A 22,430-nucleotide genomic window follows, 5' to 3' on the forward strand; every position below is an offset into this window, starting at 1 on the left:
GATATTTTGTTTATAAATTTTTCGGTGGCGTACGCGTGCCGAATGTATAAACACAGGCGTGTTGTTCCACAAACTGTGCACAGCACCACTTTGGCGGCGTTACACAAACAAACACACATTTGCAGAAGTGCATATATGCATAACACTGATATATCTATATACGTATGTATATTTATATACATATATACCTGTACATACATATTCAGTACAAAAATGGTTTATGCAATCTGCTTGTCGCCGCAACTTTGCATTATTGCTGTTGTTGTGCTGGTCAAATTCGCACATACTTGCTTACAAATAACTGTTGTTATTGTTGTTTTCAATCAAAATACAATAAAAGCAACAAATCACACTTTTTTACGCCTTTTGGCGCCTCCTCCTACTCTTCTGCATATATTTGCATGGGAGAGTGTATATTTGATTGTATGTATGTATGTGTATATGTGCTTATGCAGTTGCTGGTATGCTTGTAAGTAGATCATACCAACTCTTGGCTTCGATTTGAGTTTTACTGCAGTCTGCGTTTCATTCAATTTCTATTTTCATGTAAATGCCTGATTTTGTTTATTCGATTTGAGGCTCGGCTAAGAGAATTTGTATTTTGTTGCACAGTTGGAGACGGTTTAACTAACGATTTGCATGCGTGTTTTTGTTGTTGTTATTGTTTATGTTGTGTTTCTTACAATGTTACAATATAATAAAAATGCATTCCATTCGATTGTGGTGAGGGTGCTGCGGTATTGCTTGTCTTTATATATACATTTAAGATATGTATGATTGTATATGTGTTTCTATAGGTGAACAAGTATGGATATGATGGATCTATGTGACTTGCACAATGTAGTTTAGGTTGTCGAAGACAGAAATAGTGAAATTATTATTGTATACTTATTGTACTTGGTATTATATACAATATATGTATGTACATAAGGGCGGTTCTCATATGTACGGTAGACGGAACTTCTATTTTCTTCTATACGAAGATTTTTGATATACATAACTATGTACATATGTATGTACACCTTTGAATATATATATTTTTATATAGTGAAATAAAACAATAACAAAAAAAAGAAACAGGCGAAAACATTAAGATTTCTATACAAGAACTTGATATTGATGGGTCAGTTTGTTTGGCAGCTATATGAAATAATGATCCGATCTGAACAATTTTTTTACAGATTATACAGTTACCCTTAACAATAATCTATACCAAATTTTGTGCAGATATCTCCTCAAATGAGAAAGTTTTCCATATAAGAACTTTTTTGGTTTTCAGCAGTCAGGTTGTATGGCAGCTATATGAAATAATGATCCGACCTGAACAATTTCTTTGGAGTTTTTACCATTGTCCTTAAAAATAGCCCCTTCAAAATTTGGTGAAGATATCTTGACACATACAAATTTTTTTCATACAAAAACTTGTTTTTGGAACGGTCAGTTTGTATGGCAGCTATACGAAATAATGGACCAATCTGAACAATTTGTTTGAGTTATACCGTTGCCCTGGATAATAAGTTTTGTGAAGATGTCTTGTCAAATAAAAAAGCTTTCTATACAAGAACTGACTTCAGAACATTCAGTTTGTATTGCACGCATATGCTATAAGGCTCAACGGTTCCGACAAACGAACAGATTATTGGAGAGATAAAAATATGGGCAAAATTTCAGAACGATATCTCAAAAACTGAGGTATTAGATTATGAGACGAATAAACGATATACAGTAGAATCCCGATTATCCGGATCAAATAAAACCAGGGGTGTTCCGTATAATCGAAAATCCGGATAATCGATTTCAAAGCAAATCAAACAATATTTAAATTACATATAATAAAGTTTTATTATGTAATAAGTTTTACAAGTGTAGTTTAGATAATATGTACGATATATAAAAACCGAGCTATAACGATACATAATGTATTCATAATGCCTATGTAATTTAAAATTTTGGTTGGAAATAACTTGTTATTGGTCTTTGACGTAAAGAATCACATCGTTTCATTCCGGCCAAGGCGTTTTAGTTGTAACGACTGTATGGGATCCGATTGACAATTAGAGCCGAGACGAATGAGTCCGGATAATCGGATATTCGGATAAGCGATGTTCGGATAATCGGGATTCTACTGTATTAGTTTTCTCGCTTATTGATGATTTTCCATATCGAAACGAAAAAATAAATTTTCTTTTGCGATCATAAGTTTTTATATCGAATTTAGCTGCACTAAATAAGAAATAAACACACTATTATTTTTTAAACAAAATGTTCACATTATTCTTAGGAGATCATCAATTTTAATTGAATCTTTCGTGCTCACTCGCCTCGAAGTGTTTACTCAGCTATCACAGCTGATCGATTGCTGCCCGCGTTAATGTTTATGATTTCATTTTAAATTATTTTGACTGAAACACGAAGAACACCCAGGCATTTGCAGACACTTACGCGCATGTGGGTACATTATGAATAAATTAGAAAGATAAATGTAGCGCGCGAAGATTTAAGCGCTTCAATCTCACTTCAAAGCGCTAGAAATACGGTAATTAGTGCACAAGGTTGAGATTTCTCAAAGTGATTACTAAAAGTGATTATTGTGTGTATTGTACTTGTTTGTTTGTAGTATGTAGTCATAGCAATGCAAGTACATTATTTTGTGTTGGAAAATATTAGCTTTTCTTATAGAAGCGGCGCACAGAGGCAATGTCTCAGGCGCTTTTTCATATAATTAAGTGAAAATGGCGTGAAAAAATGCATTTGAAATAGCCTCGCGTATAAATGATTGCATTAAAAATTGAGTTTTAGGAATTTGACCGAGAATCAACATTGATTATATACATGAATACATACATATGTACATGTATGACTATATACTGATTCCTTTTTGGTTCAGTTGTAAAATTTTCATAATTAGAGCTGAAAATAATTTTACTATTGTTAGGGTTCGAAAATATTTTTTGTTCTATAAATATATTTTTTCCAATGATTTTCTTTTTTTTGTTTTTAATTTTATGTATTTTTTATTTTTAATTTTTTTTATTAATTCTTATTTTTATAATTAAAGTTTCTTTGTTTTTTATTATATAATATTAAAAATTTGACTACGTTTGAGTTTCTGGTTACTTTTTTAATTATTATATTTTTTTTTAATAATTAATTTTTTTTTTAATTTTTTTTATTATTTTCTTTTTGCCTTTTATTATATGATACTACAAAATTTAAAAATTTTTGGGTTTCGAGATTTTTTAAATTTTTAATTTATTATTATTTTTTTTTTCAATTTCGATTTTTATAAATAAAACTTTTTTTGGAATTGTTTATAATTTTTTTTTGATTTTTTTAATTAAATTAATTAAATTAAAAAATTAATTTAATTCATATTTTTAGAATTTAATTAAATATATATACATATAATAGAATACACAATAATAAATAATAATTATTACAAAAATTACAGAGGAAATTTAATTAAAATAATTTTTTTATTTAATTAAAAAGAAAATTAATATTAATATTAATTAATATAAAGAAGAAAATTTAATTAAATTAGTTTTTTGTAAATTTAATTAATTTAATTTAATTTTTTTTTTAATTTTTGTAACAATTATTTTTTTTGCCTTATATTATATAATATTACATAATGTTACTACTTTTGGGTTTCGGATTACCTTTTTTTAATTTCTTATTTTATTTTTAATTTTATTTCATTATATAATATTTCGTTATTTTTGAATTACTGGGTTTCGGGTTATTATTTTTTTTTTTAATTTAAAATTATGTTAATTTTTTTAATTTCGATTTTCATAATTCAAATTTTTTCTTGGAATGATTTTTCAAATTTTATTTTTGTTTTTGTTATATAATATCATGATTTTATAATAACGGGTGATTTTTTTGAGGTTAGGATTTTCATGCATTAGTATTTGACAGATCACGTGGGATTTCAGACATGGTGTCAAAGAGAAAGATGCTCAGTATGCTTTGACATTTCATCATGAATAGACTTACTAACGAGCAACGCTTGCAAATTATTGAATTTTATTACCAAAATCAGTGTTCGGTTCGAAATGTGTTTCGCGCTTTATTTTGTTCAGCGATGAGGCTCATTTCTGGTTGAATGGCTACGTAAATAAGCAAAATTGCCGCATTTGGGGTGAAGAGCAACCAGAAGCCGTTCAAGAACTGCCCATGCATCCCGAAAAATGCACTGTTTGGTGTGGTTTGTACGCTGGTGGAATCATTGGACCGTATTTTTTCAAAGATGCTGTTGGACGCAACGTTACGGTGAATGGCGATCGCTATCGTTCGATGCTAACAAACTTTTTGTTGCCAAAAATGGAAGAACTGAACTTGGTTGACATGTGGTTTCAACAAGATGGCGCTACATGCCACACAGCTCGCGATTCTATGGCCATTTTGAGGGAAAACTTCGGACAACAATTCATCTCAAGAAATGGACCCGTAAGTTGGCCACCAAGATCATGCGATTTAACGCCTTTAGACTATTTTTTGTGGGGCTACATCAAGTCTAAAGTCTACAGAAATAAGCCAGCAACTATTCCAGCTTTGGAAGACAACATTTCCGAAGAAATTCGGGCTATTCCGGCCGAAATGCTCGAAAAAGTTGCCCAAAATTGGACTTTCCGAATGGACCACCTAAGACGCAGCCGCGGTCAACATTTAAATGAAATTATCTTCAAAAAGTAAATGTCATGAACCAATCTAACGTTTCAAATAAAGAACCGATGAGATTTTGCAAATTTTATGCGTTTTTTTTTTTAAAAAGTTATCAAGCTCTTAAAAAATCACCCTTTATTTGGGTTTTTATCTTAAAATTTTATTTAATTTTTTATTTTGTTTAATTTTGATTTTTATAATTAATATTATTTGATTTTTTTATGAAATATTTTTTCCCCTTATACTCTATTTATATATGTATACCATATAAATTTTTTAATTCTTTTTTTTAATTTATCATTATTTTTCTGTTATTATTTTTGTTATTTTTCGTTATTAAAATAAATTTTCTTTATTAAATTTTTTTTTGTTGCCTTCTGTTATACAATATTTCAAGTCAATGCACGACTTCCTTTGCTATCACATAATCGCTTGTGTGACATAAAGTGCAATATCAGTGACCACACAGGGAATACCATTTATCAACGGAGACTGTCTGACCGAGCATGCAGTCACAGTGTAATCTGATTAACATAAATAACAAAAATACATACGCACAGACATTGCTTTCGGCGTTGATAATGGTAATAATCACTGAAATTATGGCTCATGCTACGCTTGTCGCTTATCAGCTGAGGGAAATTATACGGAAAGTACAAAAACAAAATTAAATAAATACAGCTACCGCATTAGAACTAAGGGCAGCACATACATACATACATACTCACATGAATATAGACATTTGTACATATGTAGATAGTGTCTCTATGACTACTCACAAAACCACCTACCTCACCACACTAAGCACGCCAGCCACTTAACAACAACAAATTATCAACTTTTTCGGTGCTTTATCGGTCACTGCCGCTTTATAAACGCTAACATGTTTTTGTGGTTGTTTATCTGTAGAAACCCGCATATTGCTTTCGAGCATGCGCAACACCATTATTATTGCTGCCACTGGTTTTACTTGGTTCTGCTGCCTAAGGCGATCAATTTCTTCCGATTTCACGGTCTTGTGTACTTTGATACAACTTACGTAACTTATGTGCGTACTTATCTAAGTTGGTGGGCCCGAAAAACAGGTGCATAATGCCGGTGAGTGTTTGCGGCAAATGTTGGTATCATTATCAGCAAGTTTAATGTCATTGTCGCGTCAGCAGTTCTGCTTTACACAGCGAGAAATTGAAGGAAATATTTTACTTTTTTTGCGGATTTTCATTAAAAAATGTTGGTTCGAGGCAGCAGCGCTTCAAGCAGCAATTTAGATGGTTTTACAATCAATAGGAACGTTAAAAAATTTGCAGTTGCTAGACAAAGAAAAAAATCCTTACGGAAATGAACTGATAGTTCATCGGAAACAGCTGATTGTTACAAGGCTTGATGGATGCTGAAACCAAGCACAACTCGTTAGCTTTTGACGACAAAAGAAGTTTATCAGTATAGCGTAAAGTTCATCTCTGGATTCTAGGTTCTTGAACAGCATTTTAAAAAGCAACTGATTCAACAGAGGTCGCCGTATTTTAAATATACATTGACTTCTCAACTACACAATGGGAGTTTTCTGAGGCAGTTTTGCTTATCAGCATAGTCGGTAGGTATACTTAATATAGTTGGTTAGTTTCTTAGTCCAATAAGTCACACATAGACTAGTTTTGGTCTTTTGCGATACCAAATAGAGTTCAGTTACTAAGTCCAAGAGGAGTAGTCAGCCTTTAGGATGCCTGCGCTTGACTCGAATTTCAACAGACTTTTTGACCTCACTATCTATACCTCTTCCAGTGTATCCGTGGAAACCCCAGATGCTTGCAGCGTACACCAAGGCAGGACAAATGTACAAGAGATGTTCAGTTGTTTCCCTGGTGCCCTGCTCTAGACATTTACTGCAGTCTTTTTGAACTGTCAGTTCCACCCTGCGGGCATCAGTCGCCACCAGATAGTGCCCAGTTAGTATTACGATTCCTATAGTATCTTCTACTCTTCTTCGAGTGCCAATAGGAATTTTGTGTATTTCTGATCTACTGTTTAACACATAACTTTTACAGTTTTATATCTAGGTGGCTTGTTCCATCGTATTTTTATTTTCTTTACCACGCTTCTGTCCAAATCGTTGTATAGACAATGCATGGGTTTCCCAATGTAAATCACGTTTTCGGGTTTTAGCTGTACACGATTCTTGGCAATCTCATCCACTATTTCATTGCCCCCGATGCCTTTGTAACCTGTTAGAAGTGAAGTTGCTTGCTTCTGGTTAGACTTTCCATTGCTGGCCTGCTTCCAAAGTCACTTCTGGCCAATAGGCGCTACGAGGTTACTGCCTTGATTGCTGCTTGGCTGTGTACGTAGATGTTGACTCTGGAAGTGCCTGCAGGTGCCTTAGAGGCCAGCTCCACCACTTTCGTAATAGCAAAGACACCAAGTATTGACTTGTGGGTTTTTTATAGATGAAATGAAATCTTAATTTAGGTTTTCAATTTGAAATTAATCTTTTTATCGGGTTTCAAGCAAATACTGTGTGAAGAAATTTCCTGTCTTCCTTTTTCTCTCTCCTCATAAACCAATTCCGAGCTTGTCATGACAACTTGAGTATTATTTTTGACAGAAAATTTGCAAGAACATCTGTCACTGATATCGCGTTGAGCAACTAAAAATATTTCCATAATCTGACAATACTTATTTTTACTTAAATTTAATTGTTGTTGTTTAAATTTCTACAAAAACCTAAAAGCTGCAGAAAGGCAAACTAAAGCAAAAGCAAGGCGGCAAGCGGATTTCTGCAAGCGCAGCGCTCGTTAATGTGAAATTAATCCGCGAAAAGCAACATTTGCAGGGAGAGTTGCAAAAAATTTAAGTGCAAATTATGTAATCGGCTAAAAGCCGGCTTGACGGCGGCGGCGAGCAAAACAAGCGGAGATTACACAAACGCGACGCAGGGAGATAAATGCGCCAAAAATAAAAAATACAACATATACATGAAAAAGCATGGGTAAGAGCAATCTCAGCAACAAATGTAAATCCCAAAAGCAATTCAGCGCGCCACACTGCCGCGCGCAGGTGCAGTAACAGCCGCCGTCGTTGCTGGTGACGCTGCCACGACGACCGGCCAACTGCCTGACTGACTTACTGACAGCAAAGTTAATGCAAAGCCGACTGCATACAATGATTTGATGCGCAAATAAGCGAAGCGCACGCTTTGGAGAATGTCTGCGGAGAGTGGCGCACTGGAGAAGAGTTGTGCGCTGCCGGCAGCGGCTTGGTGACTGCGGTTTTTCGTGCAAAACTTTTCGTTTGCGGTGCATTGATGAGTATGTGTGTGTGTGTGTTTGGCTGTCATCAGCAGATGATTGCGGTGCACTGCCGGTGGCGGCTGCAGCAGCTTTGGCACTTCATAGACGCGCGCTCACCACTGCAGGCATATGTGTTAAGTATGTGTGAGTGTGTGTTTCGTGTGAATTGCAGTTTTTGTTGAATTTTGTCTTTTTCGCTCGCTGTCGTGTTTTGTGCGCTGTAAATTCACCGCTGTTGCTCTTGCGGTTTAATTGGTCTGCGGTGTTCGTTGCAGCGGAGGCATCAACAACATCAGCTCCAGCGCTGTAGCTGTGGTTTAATAACGCTAATGTCATTTCAATTAAATTGACAAAGAATGACTAAATGTTTATGAACACACTTATACATTTATATGTGTGTATATATGTTTATGGCTGTGTTCATGCGCGCCTAATTGATTAATTGACTGACTGCCTGACAGACTAACTGAATTTTTGCATTGCCAATGACAGCTAACTGTCTAACCAGCGCGCACCGACGACTGACCAACTGTCCGACTTGCTGATTGCCCGCGTGACTGCATTTCCATTTGAACGTTGGGGTTGGTGTTGGTGATCGCCTCCGCATTTGATTATCCCAGCGCGCACATGCACTGTATAGCGGTTTTCCCGTGTTTGTATGTATGTGTGCCGGTGTGTGGGATTTTTTTCATTGAATTTCAAATGAATGGCATTGCAAATCGCCAGCTGCAGCTGCACTTTTAATTAAACTCTTTCGCACCAGCCATTAAGAATGCCATGCGATTCTTGGTTAGCACGTAGTTTGTTTGTGTGTGGGCATATACTCGTATGTATGTATACTTGTGTGCGCGTGTTTAGTTTTGATGATTTATTTTGCTTATTATTTGCAATTTAATTAAATTATCAATGTTTTGCGTTTGAATTTTCAATTTAATAAATTATAGTTTTAGCGACGTGCGGCCGTTTGAATGGCAGCCGATTATGTGGGCAATGCATCTCCATTAAAATTATTAAAGAAATTTAAAAAAAAAAACATGAAATATTTTTAAATAAATTAGAATATATTTAATTTGATTTAAAATTAATTAATGAGATGGTTAAAAAAAATAAATATTTAAAAAAATTTTAAATAAATTTGTTTGATGGCAAATTAAAATTTTTTGAAATATATTAATTTTTAGTTAAATCAAAAAATTTAAAATTATTATTAAATTACGATTTATTTATGAATAAAAAATTATTAATAAATAAATAATTATTAAATTTTTGGTTAAAAATTAAAAAGTTTTCAATGTATATTAGTGATTGAAAATTAAAAAAAAAAAATATTCGTAAATTATGTAATATTTTGTTTTAGTAAAAACACGTTTTTTATATAAAAGTTTTTTAGTAAAAAAAAATTTTAAATTAAAAAAAATTTAAATTAAAACAAAATTTTAAATAAAAACTATTTTTTTTTTACGATTTTGTGTGTAATTCAGTGAGAGCAAGGGCTGTCTTGAATTATATGATAAATATTTTTAAAGAAATTTTAGTAATACAATGTACATAATTAAAAAAAACAATTTTTTCAATTATGCACTACATGATTCTTATTACCATATTTTATATTATAGTTTTAAGAATAATATTTTTTATGTATTAAATATTTTTTATTTTTTTTCCATTATTTTAATTTTTTTATTTATTTATTTATTTTATTTTTGATTATTTTAATTATATAATATTTGTTATGTGATTTTTTTTAATATATTTTTTTTTGTAAAAAACGAGGGGTTTTGAATTATATAATAATTATTTTTGATAACAGTTTTAAGTTTTATAAAATCGGTTTGTTTTATAATATTTTTAGTGAATACATAATGTTCAAAAAATATTCCTAATTAAACAGTATATTTGTAATTAATATATTTTATATAATATATTATTTTTTTGTAATTAAATGAAATATTTTATTAGTTATGTAATACATAATTTTTAATTTTTTTAAATTATTTATATTTTTATAATCAAATGAAATATTTTTTTGTTATGTAATATATATTTTTTTATTTTCTGTATTATTTAAAATTGCTTAATATTTTTGTTTACAGGATTATTTGGATAAGAGCAAATTTTGTTTTTGATAAAAAAATTATAATTATTAATTAATTTTAATTTTAAATATTGTTTTTAAGTTTTTTTAATAAATCAATTTCTATTTTGCAATATTATTTAATTTTTTTTACGTTAAAAAAAATTTTCTAAATTATGTAATAATTATTTTTCTAAATTATATAATAATTATTTATCTAAATTTTTTTTAATTTTTTTGTATACAAGTCTTTTCTTTAATAAATCGTTACTGTCTTCACTTACTCATCCCGACACTTGCCATTTTCATTGCTTGATAGCCCGAATATTGTATAATTTACACTTGGATACACACACACATAATTACGCATATGTACATATATATATATAAATGTATAAATGCTAACAACAACCGTTATGTGATCAACAAGTCCAACAACATTGCATTTATGCAGAACTGGCTTGCATAATCCAGCCATAGCCATCAGCAAATGCAAGAGACAAGGGCATGGTGCGGAAAGTGCTGGCAGCAGCGTTGATGCGCCTTCGTCGGTGTCGGTCATAAAGATGAGCTTTCGACATTCCCAGATTTTTTTAATTTCTACGGCTGACACTGCCGAAATTAAAAAAAATCTAAAAATACACATTGCAACAATTGTACATACATTCATATATATGCAATACATATGTACATATGTATAAAAATGTCTACAGATTACAGGTATCTCGCTTACTTTGTTATATAATTATATTGTTTTCGTATTACAATAAATTCAGCACAAAGTGGTCAGTAATAATTTATACCTAAAAATGCAGAAGTAGAAACGAACTACTCCGAAAAACACTAGTTGGAAACTAATACTTTTATGACTACAAATGAACTAGTTTAAAAGGTACTACAATTGTACCAGTAGCAAAATGATTTTGTTTTGAGTTACCGAATCTATTTTCATTTAACTATAACTTTATTTAAGCACTAAGGCGGGATTTTGGGTTCATATTTGAACTAGTTTTTTTTAAATAGTATGTAACTAGTCTATTTTTGAAATTTGGATTCAGGCGATTGCAACTCATCGCCAAGTAGTGAATAGTGAATTTGTTTGTTTGTAAATTGGATACTTGACTTAGTAGTTGAGTTTGGCTTCATATGATCTTCTTCTACTATTTATTTTAACTGCTGGGTTTATTTGAAAATAATATTATGAAATGGCCATAAAGGCAGTTCTATCTTAGTATATAATAAAACAGATTAAGAAGTCCAATAAAAGACATATTAAAACCAAGTTACTTAACCACTAAAGAGTCTTCTTAACTATGTGTGTAGTATTCAAGGGAACAGTATACTCCATTAGAAATTTTAGGCATATACATACAACAATTTACACATTTCATACGCCATTTGCTCATTATTTTTACTACCAAAAATACTCTTAGAAGGGCTGCATGTATTTACTATATATTACTTACATATGCGCTTGTACATCGTATGTATACACACATAAATACATATGTACATATGTGTCTCAAGAACGGCTCAAAAAGCATTTCAAATCGCTGGCTGTCAACTGTTGACGTTGTTGATGAAAATTTACCGTTTCTTGTTAACTTTTTCATTGTTTTTGCAGCAGCTGTATTTCCTATTTCTTTTGTAACTCTAGAAAGACTGAAACAATAAAAACTAAGAAAAATATAAAGAGGGAAAAAAGGTATAACAGCTGCTTTGAGTTGACTTAGATCAAATAAAAAGCCAATGCAAAGCAAACATACAGCTTTGTTTAGCTTATTAGAAACGGTAATTATCGTGTGGTTGTATTAATGTAAACTTGTGATGGTGTGTGTGGTATAAAATTATATATAGCCCTTAGCTGAAGAACCGGATTGCCTATATGTTCTCTTATGAAAGTTAAGAGCGTTTTCGTAAGAGTTGACTGATAAAAAGGAATCGAGTAAGATGGCTGGGGTTATCTGAGCTATATTTAACACACTCCTAATAAAATTGAGATATGTACGTATAAATAGTATTGATCATGTTTATATGTATGTCTAAAGCTCTAAAGAAATTTTTTATCATCGCTGATTATGCTTTTGCAACTAGATGTTCACTCTATCTTAAATATAGAAGATCATTTCTGGAACTAGAGTTTAATGCAATTGAGTGTCTTAGTTGGATTCAGAGTTTATTTTAACAATTTTTGGGCAAATTTTGGGTGACAAACTCATGGTTCTTAGGATAAGTTAAAGGTAAATTCACTAAAGAAGTGACCTTAACTACATATATGCCTATTTAAAATAGTTTTTTGACATTAGTAGAGGCCAGAAATGTCAACTTGACTAATAGTATTTACATTTATGCAACAGATTTACGGTGTTTGTCTCTCAAAACCGACATTCGGTGATTTGTCGTTGGGATCATGGGAATTGGATGGGAATCGCTAAACATAAATATTTCCAAAATAAAAATGCTTCTACCAGAAATTCTTTGTAATAATATTCATCAACAACTAATTGAGCAGTTAGTACTCAATTAAGACATTCGTTGATATCGAATGACATTTTTGTAATAAAAATTCGTCATACAGCCATTCATTATAATTTTTTGATCATCAGTTAGTTATGCAATTAATACTCAATTAAAACACTTTTTGATACTGATTAACATCTATAAATATTTTTGCATTTTGATTGCTTTTTACAGCAATTCGTTAAAATATTTTCAGAAGCTAATTAGAGAAGCTAATTTACCAATTAGTACTCAATTAAGACAATAATTTATATCGGCGAACATATATATTTCTGCGAAACATGCTTCATACAGCCATTCATTATAATTTTTATGATCATCAATTAGTTATGCAATTAATACTCAATTAAGAAATTTTTTGATATCAATTAACATATATACATATTGCAATAAAAATGCTTTTTACAGCAATTCGTTAAAATATTTTCTATCAGAAGCTAATTGAGAGCTTAATTAGGACATTAATTAGTATGGATAAGTTCCATTGCGGATATTGTAAGAAAAAAGATTTAGTTATATATAAGCCAATTAACAATTAGTACTCAATTAAGACAATAATTTATATCGGTGGACATATGCATGTACATATATATTTCTACGAAAAATGCTCATACAGCCATTCATTATAATTTTTATGATCATCAGCTAATTGAGTAATTAGTACTCAATTAAGAAATTAGTTGATGTGGATGAACATACATATTTCTGCAACAAAAAATATATTTTGCAGCAATTCATTATAATTTTTTGGATCACCAGCTAATTGAGCGCATTAAGGCATTAATTGATACCGATAAGTGCCATAACGGATATTGTAAGCAGAAAGCTTACCTATTTTTCGGAAATTCTATTAATGATTTTAAAAGCTAAATATAAGTTATCCTAAAATCCTTCGAAAATTATACTTGCAACAGCAGCCTGATTGAGTCAGTTGGTATTAATTTTGTATAATAGATAATTTGTTAATTTACTCAATTAAGGTGCTGTTTCAAATACTTTCAGGAACGATCTCAAGATAACCTAATTGTAGCTTTCCTCCGCGAAAATGCTTGAAACAGTTGCTTAATTGAGTCAATTAGTATTATTTATTATAGATAATTTGTTAATTGACTCAATTAAACTGTTGTTTCAAAAATTAGAATTAAACAGTTGTTTCAAAAATTTTCACGAAAAACCTCATGATCGACTAAATGCAGCCTTTTTTGGGGAAAATACTTGAAACAGCAGCTTAATTGAGTCAATGAGTATTAATTATTGTACATAATTTGTTGATTGACTCAATTAAGATGCTATTTCTAATTGGTATGACTAAATGTGGGGTTATTTAAAACTTCTCTATGCGAATGATATATAGTATTATACTCGTACATGTTTAATAAACCTATTAATATTAATTTTTGCCGTATAATCAGCCTAACTCTTTTCAGATACTTATCTAAAATCTGTTTAAAGTGTCTAAAAACTAAACAAACCCTTAACAGAACTATCAAAGTTTAATTTTGAAATATATATGGAACTCTTTCTGTTAAGTAATTAGATAAAAATGGTTGCACTCAAAGGACCAGCGCCAACAACCATACACCGAAAGTATTGGAGAATTTAGCGCAATTAGAAGGGAAATTGTCTTCATTAATGCCAGCAATATGCATTAGTTTATATAATTTAGTGCAACTGTTAGCTTCTATAATAAAATTACTGATTTAGAATACCTGTTAATGCCATATAAGTAACGATTATACAAGAATGTAAGCTCCACCTTTAAGCCAGCGTCAAATTAAAGTCTCCAACGACTAAATTAAATTGCAATAAAGCAAATGACTGCTATAAATAATGCCATACTAACTGCTACCAATTTTGTCTTTTACAATTGCAGATCAGGCAACTTTCAAGAAACAACTTTAACAAGAACAACAACAACAACAACAACATATAAGCCGTTTCAACGAGTTGAGCGACGCTGCCGCAATATATGAGATATTTAAATGAGCTGCAACAACAACGGCGTGCAGTTATAGCGACACCGCAACTAACGAACACATGCCATGATTACCAGAATACAAGCAGCACAAGCAGCAGCAAGCAGAGTAATAACAACAACACCTACATGTAACGGATCTAAGTCAAGAGCAATGCAACATCACACGAAAACAGCAAATTCAACGACCATAACAACAACGACAACAAAAGCTGGTCAGATGCAAAAACACATGACAGTAAACACGCTGGACGCTACGACGATGATGGCAGCGACGGCGACGACGAGGGTAAGGCGCGCTGCAGCAACATGGCGACGTTGTAGCATGGCCGCTTTGCAGGTGTTGCTTCTGGTGTGCGCCTTGCCACCGCCCTTGCAACCGTTGCGCTTGTCGACGCAGCGGTGGGCGGGCGCCGTCGAGGCGTTGCCGATTACCTCGAAGCCCATCGAGGGCACCGCTGAAAATCTGGCCTGGCAGGAGTGGCTCATGTTGCCAGCCGAACAGAAGCAGTTGGAGAAATCGCGTAAAGTCACACCGAAATCGATATTTTCGCTGCCGTTTCGCGACTGTCCGCCCGGCCATCAGCTCTTCCAGTCACGCTGCATACCAACCGTGAACATCAATCAGAGCGACTTGCTGACACAGCAGGTGTTGGGCTTGTTCGGCGGCAGCAATGCGGGCGCAACGGGCGCCGACACAGCATACGAAATCGATTACGGTGATGAGGAGTACGATTTGGGTTTGGGTGAAGGCGAACCGGTGATGATGTACGAAGCGCCGTCGCAGCCCTTCAACGGTGGCCTTGTTGTGGGCGCAAGCAACACACAGCAACCGCCGGCGCGTGATGAGCCGTTGAAATTCAATCTGTTTCAGCAAAAATTTCCAACCAACGATTATGAAGCGGATATGAGCAGTGGCGCGATGGAGGGCAGCGGCGCTGCGCGACCACTGACTGAATTGCTGGCTGCGAATGGTTCGAAAGGTGAGCGCGCTGACGTGGTCGGCAATGACAATGATGCTGGCGCAACACTTTTCAACACAACACAGTTTTTGGATGCGGTACAAGGATTTTTTCAGCGCAATGTTGCCGCAGCGCAGAGCGAAAGCAATGCAACAATAGCCGCGGAGACCGGGAGTAATGCCAACATCACGGACCACAATATGCGCGCCGTGAATGGCAGTCAAGTGCTGGCTGATTTGTCTGCGGCCGACAGCAATGTGCCGGCATTCGCAGACGGCGATATCGATGCGATTATATTGCCAGCCGTGGGCGCAGGCACCACTGCGAAAACGGTTGGTGGTTATGCTGGTGGCGACCTTGAACCGCAGCGCATATCACTGTTCAAGGATGACAGCAGTGTACACCTGGTTACAACGGTAATTGCGCAGCCAGCCAGTGTTGACCGCGCAGGTGGCGCGGAGGAGGACGCTGTGGCGGGCGATTTGGTGGCAGCGGCGCAGCAACAAGAGAATAGCATAGCGCAATTTTTACGCGCCGATGCGCTCTTGCCCTTGAGCAGTGTAGCGCCTTACATTACCACAACAACAACAACAACAACAACAACTGCGGCAACTACACCATATACATTTGATGCCGGTCATGCACCAAAAACGTCGTCAATGAGCGCCAAAGATGAGCGCCCACGCAGCGTGACGGCGCAAAAGGCGTCGACGGCAGCAAATGATACGGACGCGCAGGAGACGAGTTTCATAACCACAACCGAGCCTGAGGGCACTACAAACTTTCAAATCGACGAAACTACCGTGATAGAGGCGCAGCAAGATGCTGACGCCGTGGCCGCGGAGAGTAAGCTCTCGCTTTTGCAGACCATTGCGCAGCAACAACAATTGGAGCTTGAAAAATCGAAAGCTACGGCTGCTGAAGATGTGCCGTCAACCACGATGGTGGTGACGGGCACAGTCGACGATGATGAGACAACAGTTGCTGGCGACAAGACAACAACGGAAACTGAGACAATAATTAACGAAACAACAACAACAGTACAAAATGTGTCCGAAGAGAGCGCAGAAACAGCTGAAACGACCGTACAACCGTTACCCAGTGCAGACGCAGTGTCAGCCGCAACAACAACGCCGCAAGCAATCTCAGCTAGCACATACCGGTTCCGCCACACCCCTACCGTCGCCACCGCAGCCGTCACTCCCATCCAGTTACCTGCGCGCAGCAGCACTGCGGATAAACAAGTCCCCAGTCTTGTCACCACAGTCGTACCGCAGACCGCGGATGCGATACTTGCGGATGAGGGGACGACGACGCGTGTCAGCGCCGGCAGCGCGCTCGTAAATGATGTGCCGAGGAGTGGCAACAAAACCGACAACGGCGATTTAGTGAATGTTGTCGCCGCCAGCATCAACAGCGACACCGATAATGACAGCAATAAGTATAAAAATGTCGCGGCGCACAATCACAATCGGCCTGCGGAGGCCGCGTCAGTGACGCGCGACGTAAATATCGCGCAAGAATTGCGAATGATTAATGAATTGGTGAAGGGCAATCGACAGGCAAGCGCGACAAAAATGGCAGCTACAAAGACAACAGAAACTGCAGCAACAACAACAACAACAACAACGGCAACAATAATACAAAGCACAACCATTTCAACGCCGCAGACCGCAAACGCGCCTGCTGAGGACGTGCAGAAAGCCACGAGCGCGGCAGATAACGATCAGCAGGGCAGCGCGAGCGGTGCGGAAGTGGCTCAACTGGAAGAAGAGGTTGACGCGGCGACTGCGACAGCAACAGCAGTAACAGCTACACAAGTGGCTGATGCGTCCGCATTGAACGAGGCTTCGTTGCCTGCGGAGAGCAGTAGCGAAATCGTTGCAACAACAACAACAACAGCAACCGCACAATCACTCTCGTTGACTAAAATGGAAAGTGCAAATCAAAGCGCCGAGTCTGTCACAGCAGAAAACGCGGCAGTTAGCGAGTCGTCAACCAAGAAGCGCGCCGGAGTTGAGGCACATACGAGCGCAGAACCCGACTTTGAGACCGAGGCCACGGCGACAGACACAGAATTTATGGCCGCTACAACGCTTTGGTCGCGGATTATGCCCATCTTTGGGTTTGGTGGCAGCACCGTCGTTGCAGAAGCAAATGCACCGGCAGTAACCACGCCAACAACAACAACAGAGGTGGCGGATCACACACCAGTCGGTAGTATTAGTAGTAATAGTAGCAGTATCAGTAGTAGTAGTAAAAGTAAAAATAGTTTAAGTGAAAAAAGTAGCAGTATGGCGAAAAACAACAATAACAACAATATAATTAATAGCCAAAAGAGCGATTTCGATACGCCCAGTCGTCGGAATAGCAAAATTATACGAATCGATCACTTTAGTGATAATAGCGTAGCGGCAGCAACAGCAGCAACAACAACAAACACACTAGAAGATACAGCAGCTACAATAACAAAACAAACAGATGACTTTGTCATTGTGCCGGAAGAGCACGAACCCATGGAGCAGTCGGCCTACTGGTGGTTGCCCGCCAATTGGCGTCTCAATCGCGGCACGACGATCGAAGAGCAACCGCTGCTCTTTCGCTTGTGGTCCGCCTTCCCCGAAAGCCAAATGAAAACCAAAGTTAGAACATAATAATCCCAGTTTGTTGCTTCCCACAGCAATGTCCATTCGTATGTCTAAGTCTCGCATGCACGTACGAAACGAAGGGAGATTGTGTGTAAGGAAATTGGCGCAAAGAATTGGGTTTAGTCAAATTTTTTAAATGCTTCGGAGCTTTCAAAGCTGCCGAAAATTGGAGTCGTGAGAAATCGGGCCAAGCTGACATTAAATGGGGCGGGGTTAGTTGTTCCCAAGAGCACTCGTACAAATTACATACACAAACCGCTAGTTAAACAACAACAATAACAAAGAGATAATTAACTTAACGCTTAGTGAAATAGAGACCAATGCAATGAACGTGAAAGAAAATAGAAAATTTTTTACTAGTTAAATACAGTTAAACCTATAGTAGACAAATTTTACGAGCGCGCGCGGAGAGGGGTTACTGGAAAATGCGTATACGGGAAATAGGCAACGCCAAGAATGTGCACAGAAGTTGAGAGAAGCATTGTGGCGCGGAAATTGATAGAAAGTATGAAAGCTCACACAAAAAGCTTGGCAGCATGCAGCCTAAGTGTCTGAAAGCTTTGTAGGCGGGGTGGTAGAAACATTTTTCATTATTTCAGTTCAGAGTACATTTACAAAACACGCTCCTCTGGCATTCTAGCGCAAGCAAAAGCTCAAAAAGTGCCAACGAAAACTGTAAGCTTTAGAATTACGTGTTCTATAGTTTGTGTGGTTCACAAAGCTTTAAGTAAACATTAAAAGCTCATGGTTACACAAAATTCTTATCAAATTTTAAAATTTTGCAGAAAAATTGAAAGCTTTCATTACTTGAAGTGCAGCTGGGGTAATAGTGAAAGCTGCTAAAAGCTCTTCGCACATTTTGTGTAAAAGTGTAAGCTCTTCAATTGATTGTAGTGCATTGATTGATAAATTTTTGAACCATTGTGTGAAAGCTTTGCTTAAATATGAAAGCTTCACTGGAACATGAAAGCTCCCAGTTTTACAAAGCTTTCTTTTTTTTGGGTAATGCACTGTAAAGTATAGAAATACAAATAGGAGTAGCAAAACTTCACGTAAACTAGAAAAGCTTTAAGCTTCCAACGTAACAAAGCTTTAATTACGCTTTTTACGCACTTTACTCAAATTACAAAAAAGTGTAAGAATTCTTATATAAAAATTAGTTTCGCCACCACCAACTTTGGTTGCCGTTGCCGAGCACATGTCGGAATTGTGAAATTCGCGCTAAAGTCGAGCTTGTCTGATAAGCCTGAAAGCAGGAATGAAAAAAAGTAGTAAACACAAAAAAAGCAAATACGCAAAATATGTATTGCCATTAAACAAACACAAAAACAAAAAAATTAAAAAAAAAATTGTGCTGATATTCTCTTGTATGTATTAAATATTAAGCCATTGTTGCTGTTGTTATTGTATTGTTTTTGTTGCTGCTGTTATATAGATTTTCGTTTTACATTACATATACTACGACACACACATATAATCAAATTAATAACTCATTAAAGATATCCCCTTTGTATTTGTTGTGTTAAATATAAGTAACGTACATAGTACCTAACCGTGTTATTGTTGTTGCTGCTGCTGCTGCTGCTATGGTTTCACGAGCATTTAAGCTCACACATACAGTTATAAGTAAGTACACATATACAACAACAACATGCATACAAGAACAAAATAAAATATAACGGTTTTTTATGAAACTGCACGCATTTCGTATGAGGTCATTCGCCGTTTTGCCTGCCACCGAAGTTATTTCGGAAAATTTCCAAATGATTTAAAGATCGTAAAACACTTACGAAAACAACATATGAACCATATTATGCGCTTTTGCTTTGCAAATTTGTATGCAAGTACTTTTATGTGTATTAGGGTGGTACTAAAAAATTTAATATCAGTGATATTTTGCAATATCAGATCCTTAAGCAATAATATTGAGGTTATTGCATTAACATTTTGCTCCCGAACGGAGACGATTAAGGTCGGTACACTGCAGAGGTATCAAAGTTAAAATTTCTTCAGGAGACCCCAAAACTTTTATTTTTGTCATTTATTGGACTAATATCATTAACACAGTGCTCAAGTGTTACTAATTTCAATATAAGCACCGTATGGTGTCGGTTAAGCGATGTTTTATAAGGGTGAGCTTTTAGAAATTTAGGCAAACTGGAATTAAGAGACCACCCTACTTTCTCTAACTCTAGTTATTCATGCTGTATAAGGACGAAATAAAGTTACATAAGGGTGAAAAATGTTTTTTCGACAAATAAGGATCACCCTAATTTGTATGTGTATTCAGCTTGTATAAGAGCTAGACGGTGTTAAACGACGGTCAAATTTAAAACATCACAGAAATTTTCGTAAATAGCGGATTTTTCTACATATAAGGATCACCCTAATTTGTATGTGTATTCAGCTTGTATAAGAGCTAGACGGTGTTAAACGACGGTCAAATTTAAAACATCACAGAAATTATGTAAATAGCGGTTTTTTCTACATATAAGGATCACCCTAATTTCTTTAACTGTAATTATTCATGTTGTATAAAGCTTAAATTATGTCACATAAGGGTGAAATTTTGCAAAACACGGAAATTTACGTAAAAGGTTTTTTTCTGCATTTAAGGATGACCCTAATTTATATATTTATTTTTTTTCTGTAAAATCTAGACGGTGTTACATAAGAAAGTGTTTAAAAGCATCACAGAAATGTTTTCTGCATTAAGTATCACCCTAATTTCTATAACTGTAATTATTCATGTCGTGTGGGAATTAAATAAGGAAGTGTGAAATTTTACAAATCTCGCAAATTTGCGTAAAATATTTTATTCTACTTATAAGAACCACCCTAATGTATATATTTATTCATCTTATATAAGAGCTAAACGATGTTACATAAGTGTGAGTTTATAAAGATCACAGAAATTTATGTAAAATATTTTTCACACATATAAGGACCACACTAAATGATATATTTATTCACCTGGTATAAGGTCTACATGATGTTACATAAGGGCTAGCTTTCAAAAAACACAGAAATTTACGTAAATAGCGATTTTTTCTAAATTTAATGATCACCCTAACTTATGTATATAACTGTCTTTTTTCTAGATTTAGTGACCACCCAAATTTATATAACTAAAATTATTCATGAATTATATAATATTCAGAATTCTTCGAAATAGGATTTGAAAAAAAAATAATTTTTCTACATTTTAGAACTACCCTAATTTATATAGATATATGAGCGATTTTGTGAATTTCACAATAACCAAAGTCTAAGTACAGCAGTCAACGTCCAAATATCCCGAAATCCTCAAACATTTTTTTAAATTGTTTCTTCTGCATTTAAGTACCACCCTAATATTCGAATACATAATAAAGGCTTTTTGCACACGTACCACGCATTTAAAATGCCAAAAGCCAGCATCAATTCGCCTATAACACATACACCCACGCTCACACACACGCATACACTAGATTGCCTCTGTGTGTTTCCTTATTTTGCGTTCTTTATCAATAATCGTTGCCTGCGCCACAGTGACACAAAACGGCGAATGCCATTGCAATATTTACCAAATGTGATGTAATGCAAAGTATAAGCGAAAATTTACTTGTGTTAAGTAAACACATGTGTTTTTTTTTAATTTTAAATGAAAATAAATAATTTTTTTTTTATGTAATTATTTATACAATTTACTATGTAAGTTTGTATGTATTAATTTTAAGTCGATATCTATATATACTATATACTTGTACATTTATCTAACTAGCACTATAAGATCTATTATGTATTATAACAATATTCTGTGTATAAAAATAACTGTAAATGTCAGGTTTTAAGCGATATTTCTATAACTAAGTAGCAAACAACACAATTAAGTCCAACATACATATATCTTGTGCCCGAACTATTTTTATTTCTGTATATTTCTAATAAGCCCTTAAAATGTGTGTATATATCAACTAATAATTCAAAATGGCACGATTCGTTGTGAAACCTCGTCGTATTTGTATGTGTAAGCGCTAGCAAAGTTGTACTAAAATAATATTTATTAAGCGGAAATACGCAGCATTTAAGTCAGTACATTATTACTGTTATATATATTGTATGGTCGAATGTAACCGTTAAATATGAAGGTAAGCGTGTAGGTTTTTTTATTGCATGTAACATCACAATTTATTAAAAAAATATAATAATGGCAAAGAAATTGTTGTAAATACAATGAAAGCTTACAAACATTATTAAGCGAATTTTTGAAATCTAACCGAAAGGGAATTCCGATATTCATTAGGAACATGT

At 34.9% G+C, this 22,430-nt stretch overlaps 2 protein-coding genes across 4 annotated transcripts in view; one reads left to right on the top strand and one right to left on the bottom strand.

Moving 5' to 3' along the window:
- Positions 1-19,466, top strand: part of LOC105227243 (protein folded gastrulation) — a 164,966-nt gene extending 145,500 nt beyond the window's left edge. For both annotated transcript variants that reach the window (XM_049456317.1, XM_011206484.4), the window contains exon 3: positions 14,426-19,466. In XM_049456317.1, coding sequence (XP_049312274.1) covers positions 14,595-18,143 — 3,549 coding nt within the window. In that variant the 5' untranslated portion in view covers positions 14,426-14,594 and the 3' untranslated portion in view covers positions 18,144-19,466. The remainder of the gene's footprint in view (positions 1-14,425) is intronic.
- The window catches only part of LOC105227268 (uncharacterized), a 545,529-nt gene that overhangs the window by 226,818 nt on the left and 296,281 nt on the right, over positions 1-22,430 (bottom strand). The window lies entirely within an intron of this gene.

Source organism: Bactrocera dorsalis, chromosome 4, assembly GCF_023373825.1.
Source record: "Bactrocera dorsalis isolate Fly_Bdor chromosome 4, ASM2337382v1, whole genome shotgun sequence".
Taxonomy (NCBI): Eukaryota; Metazoa; Arthropoda; class Insecta; order Diptera; family Tephritidae; genus Bactrocera; species Bactrocera dorsalis.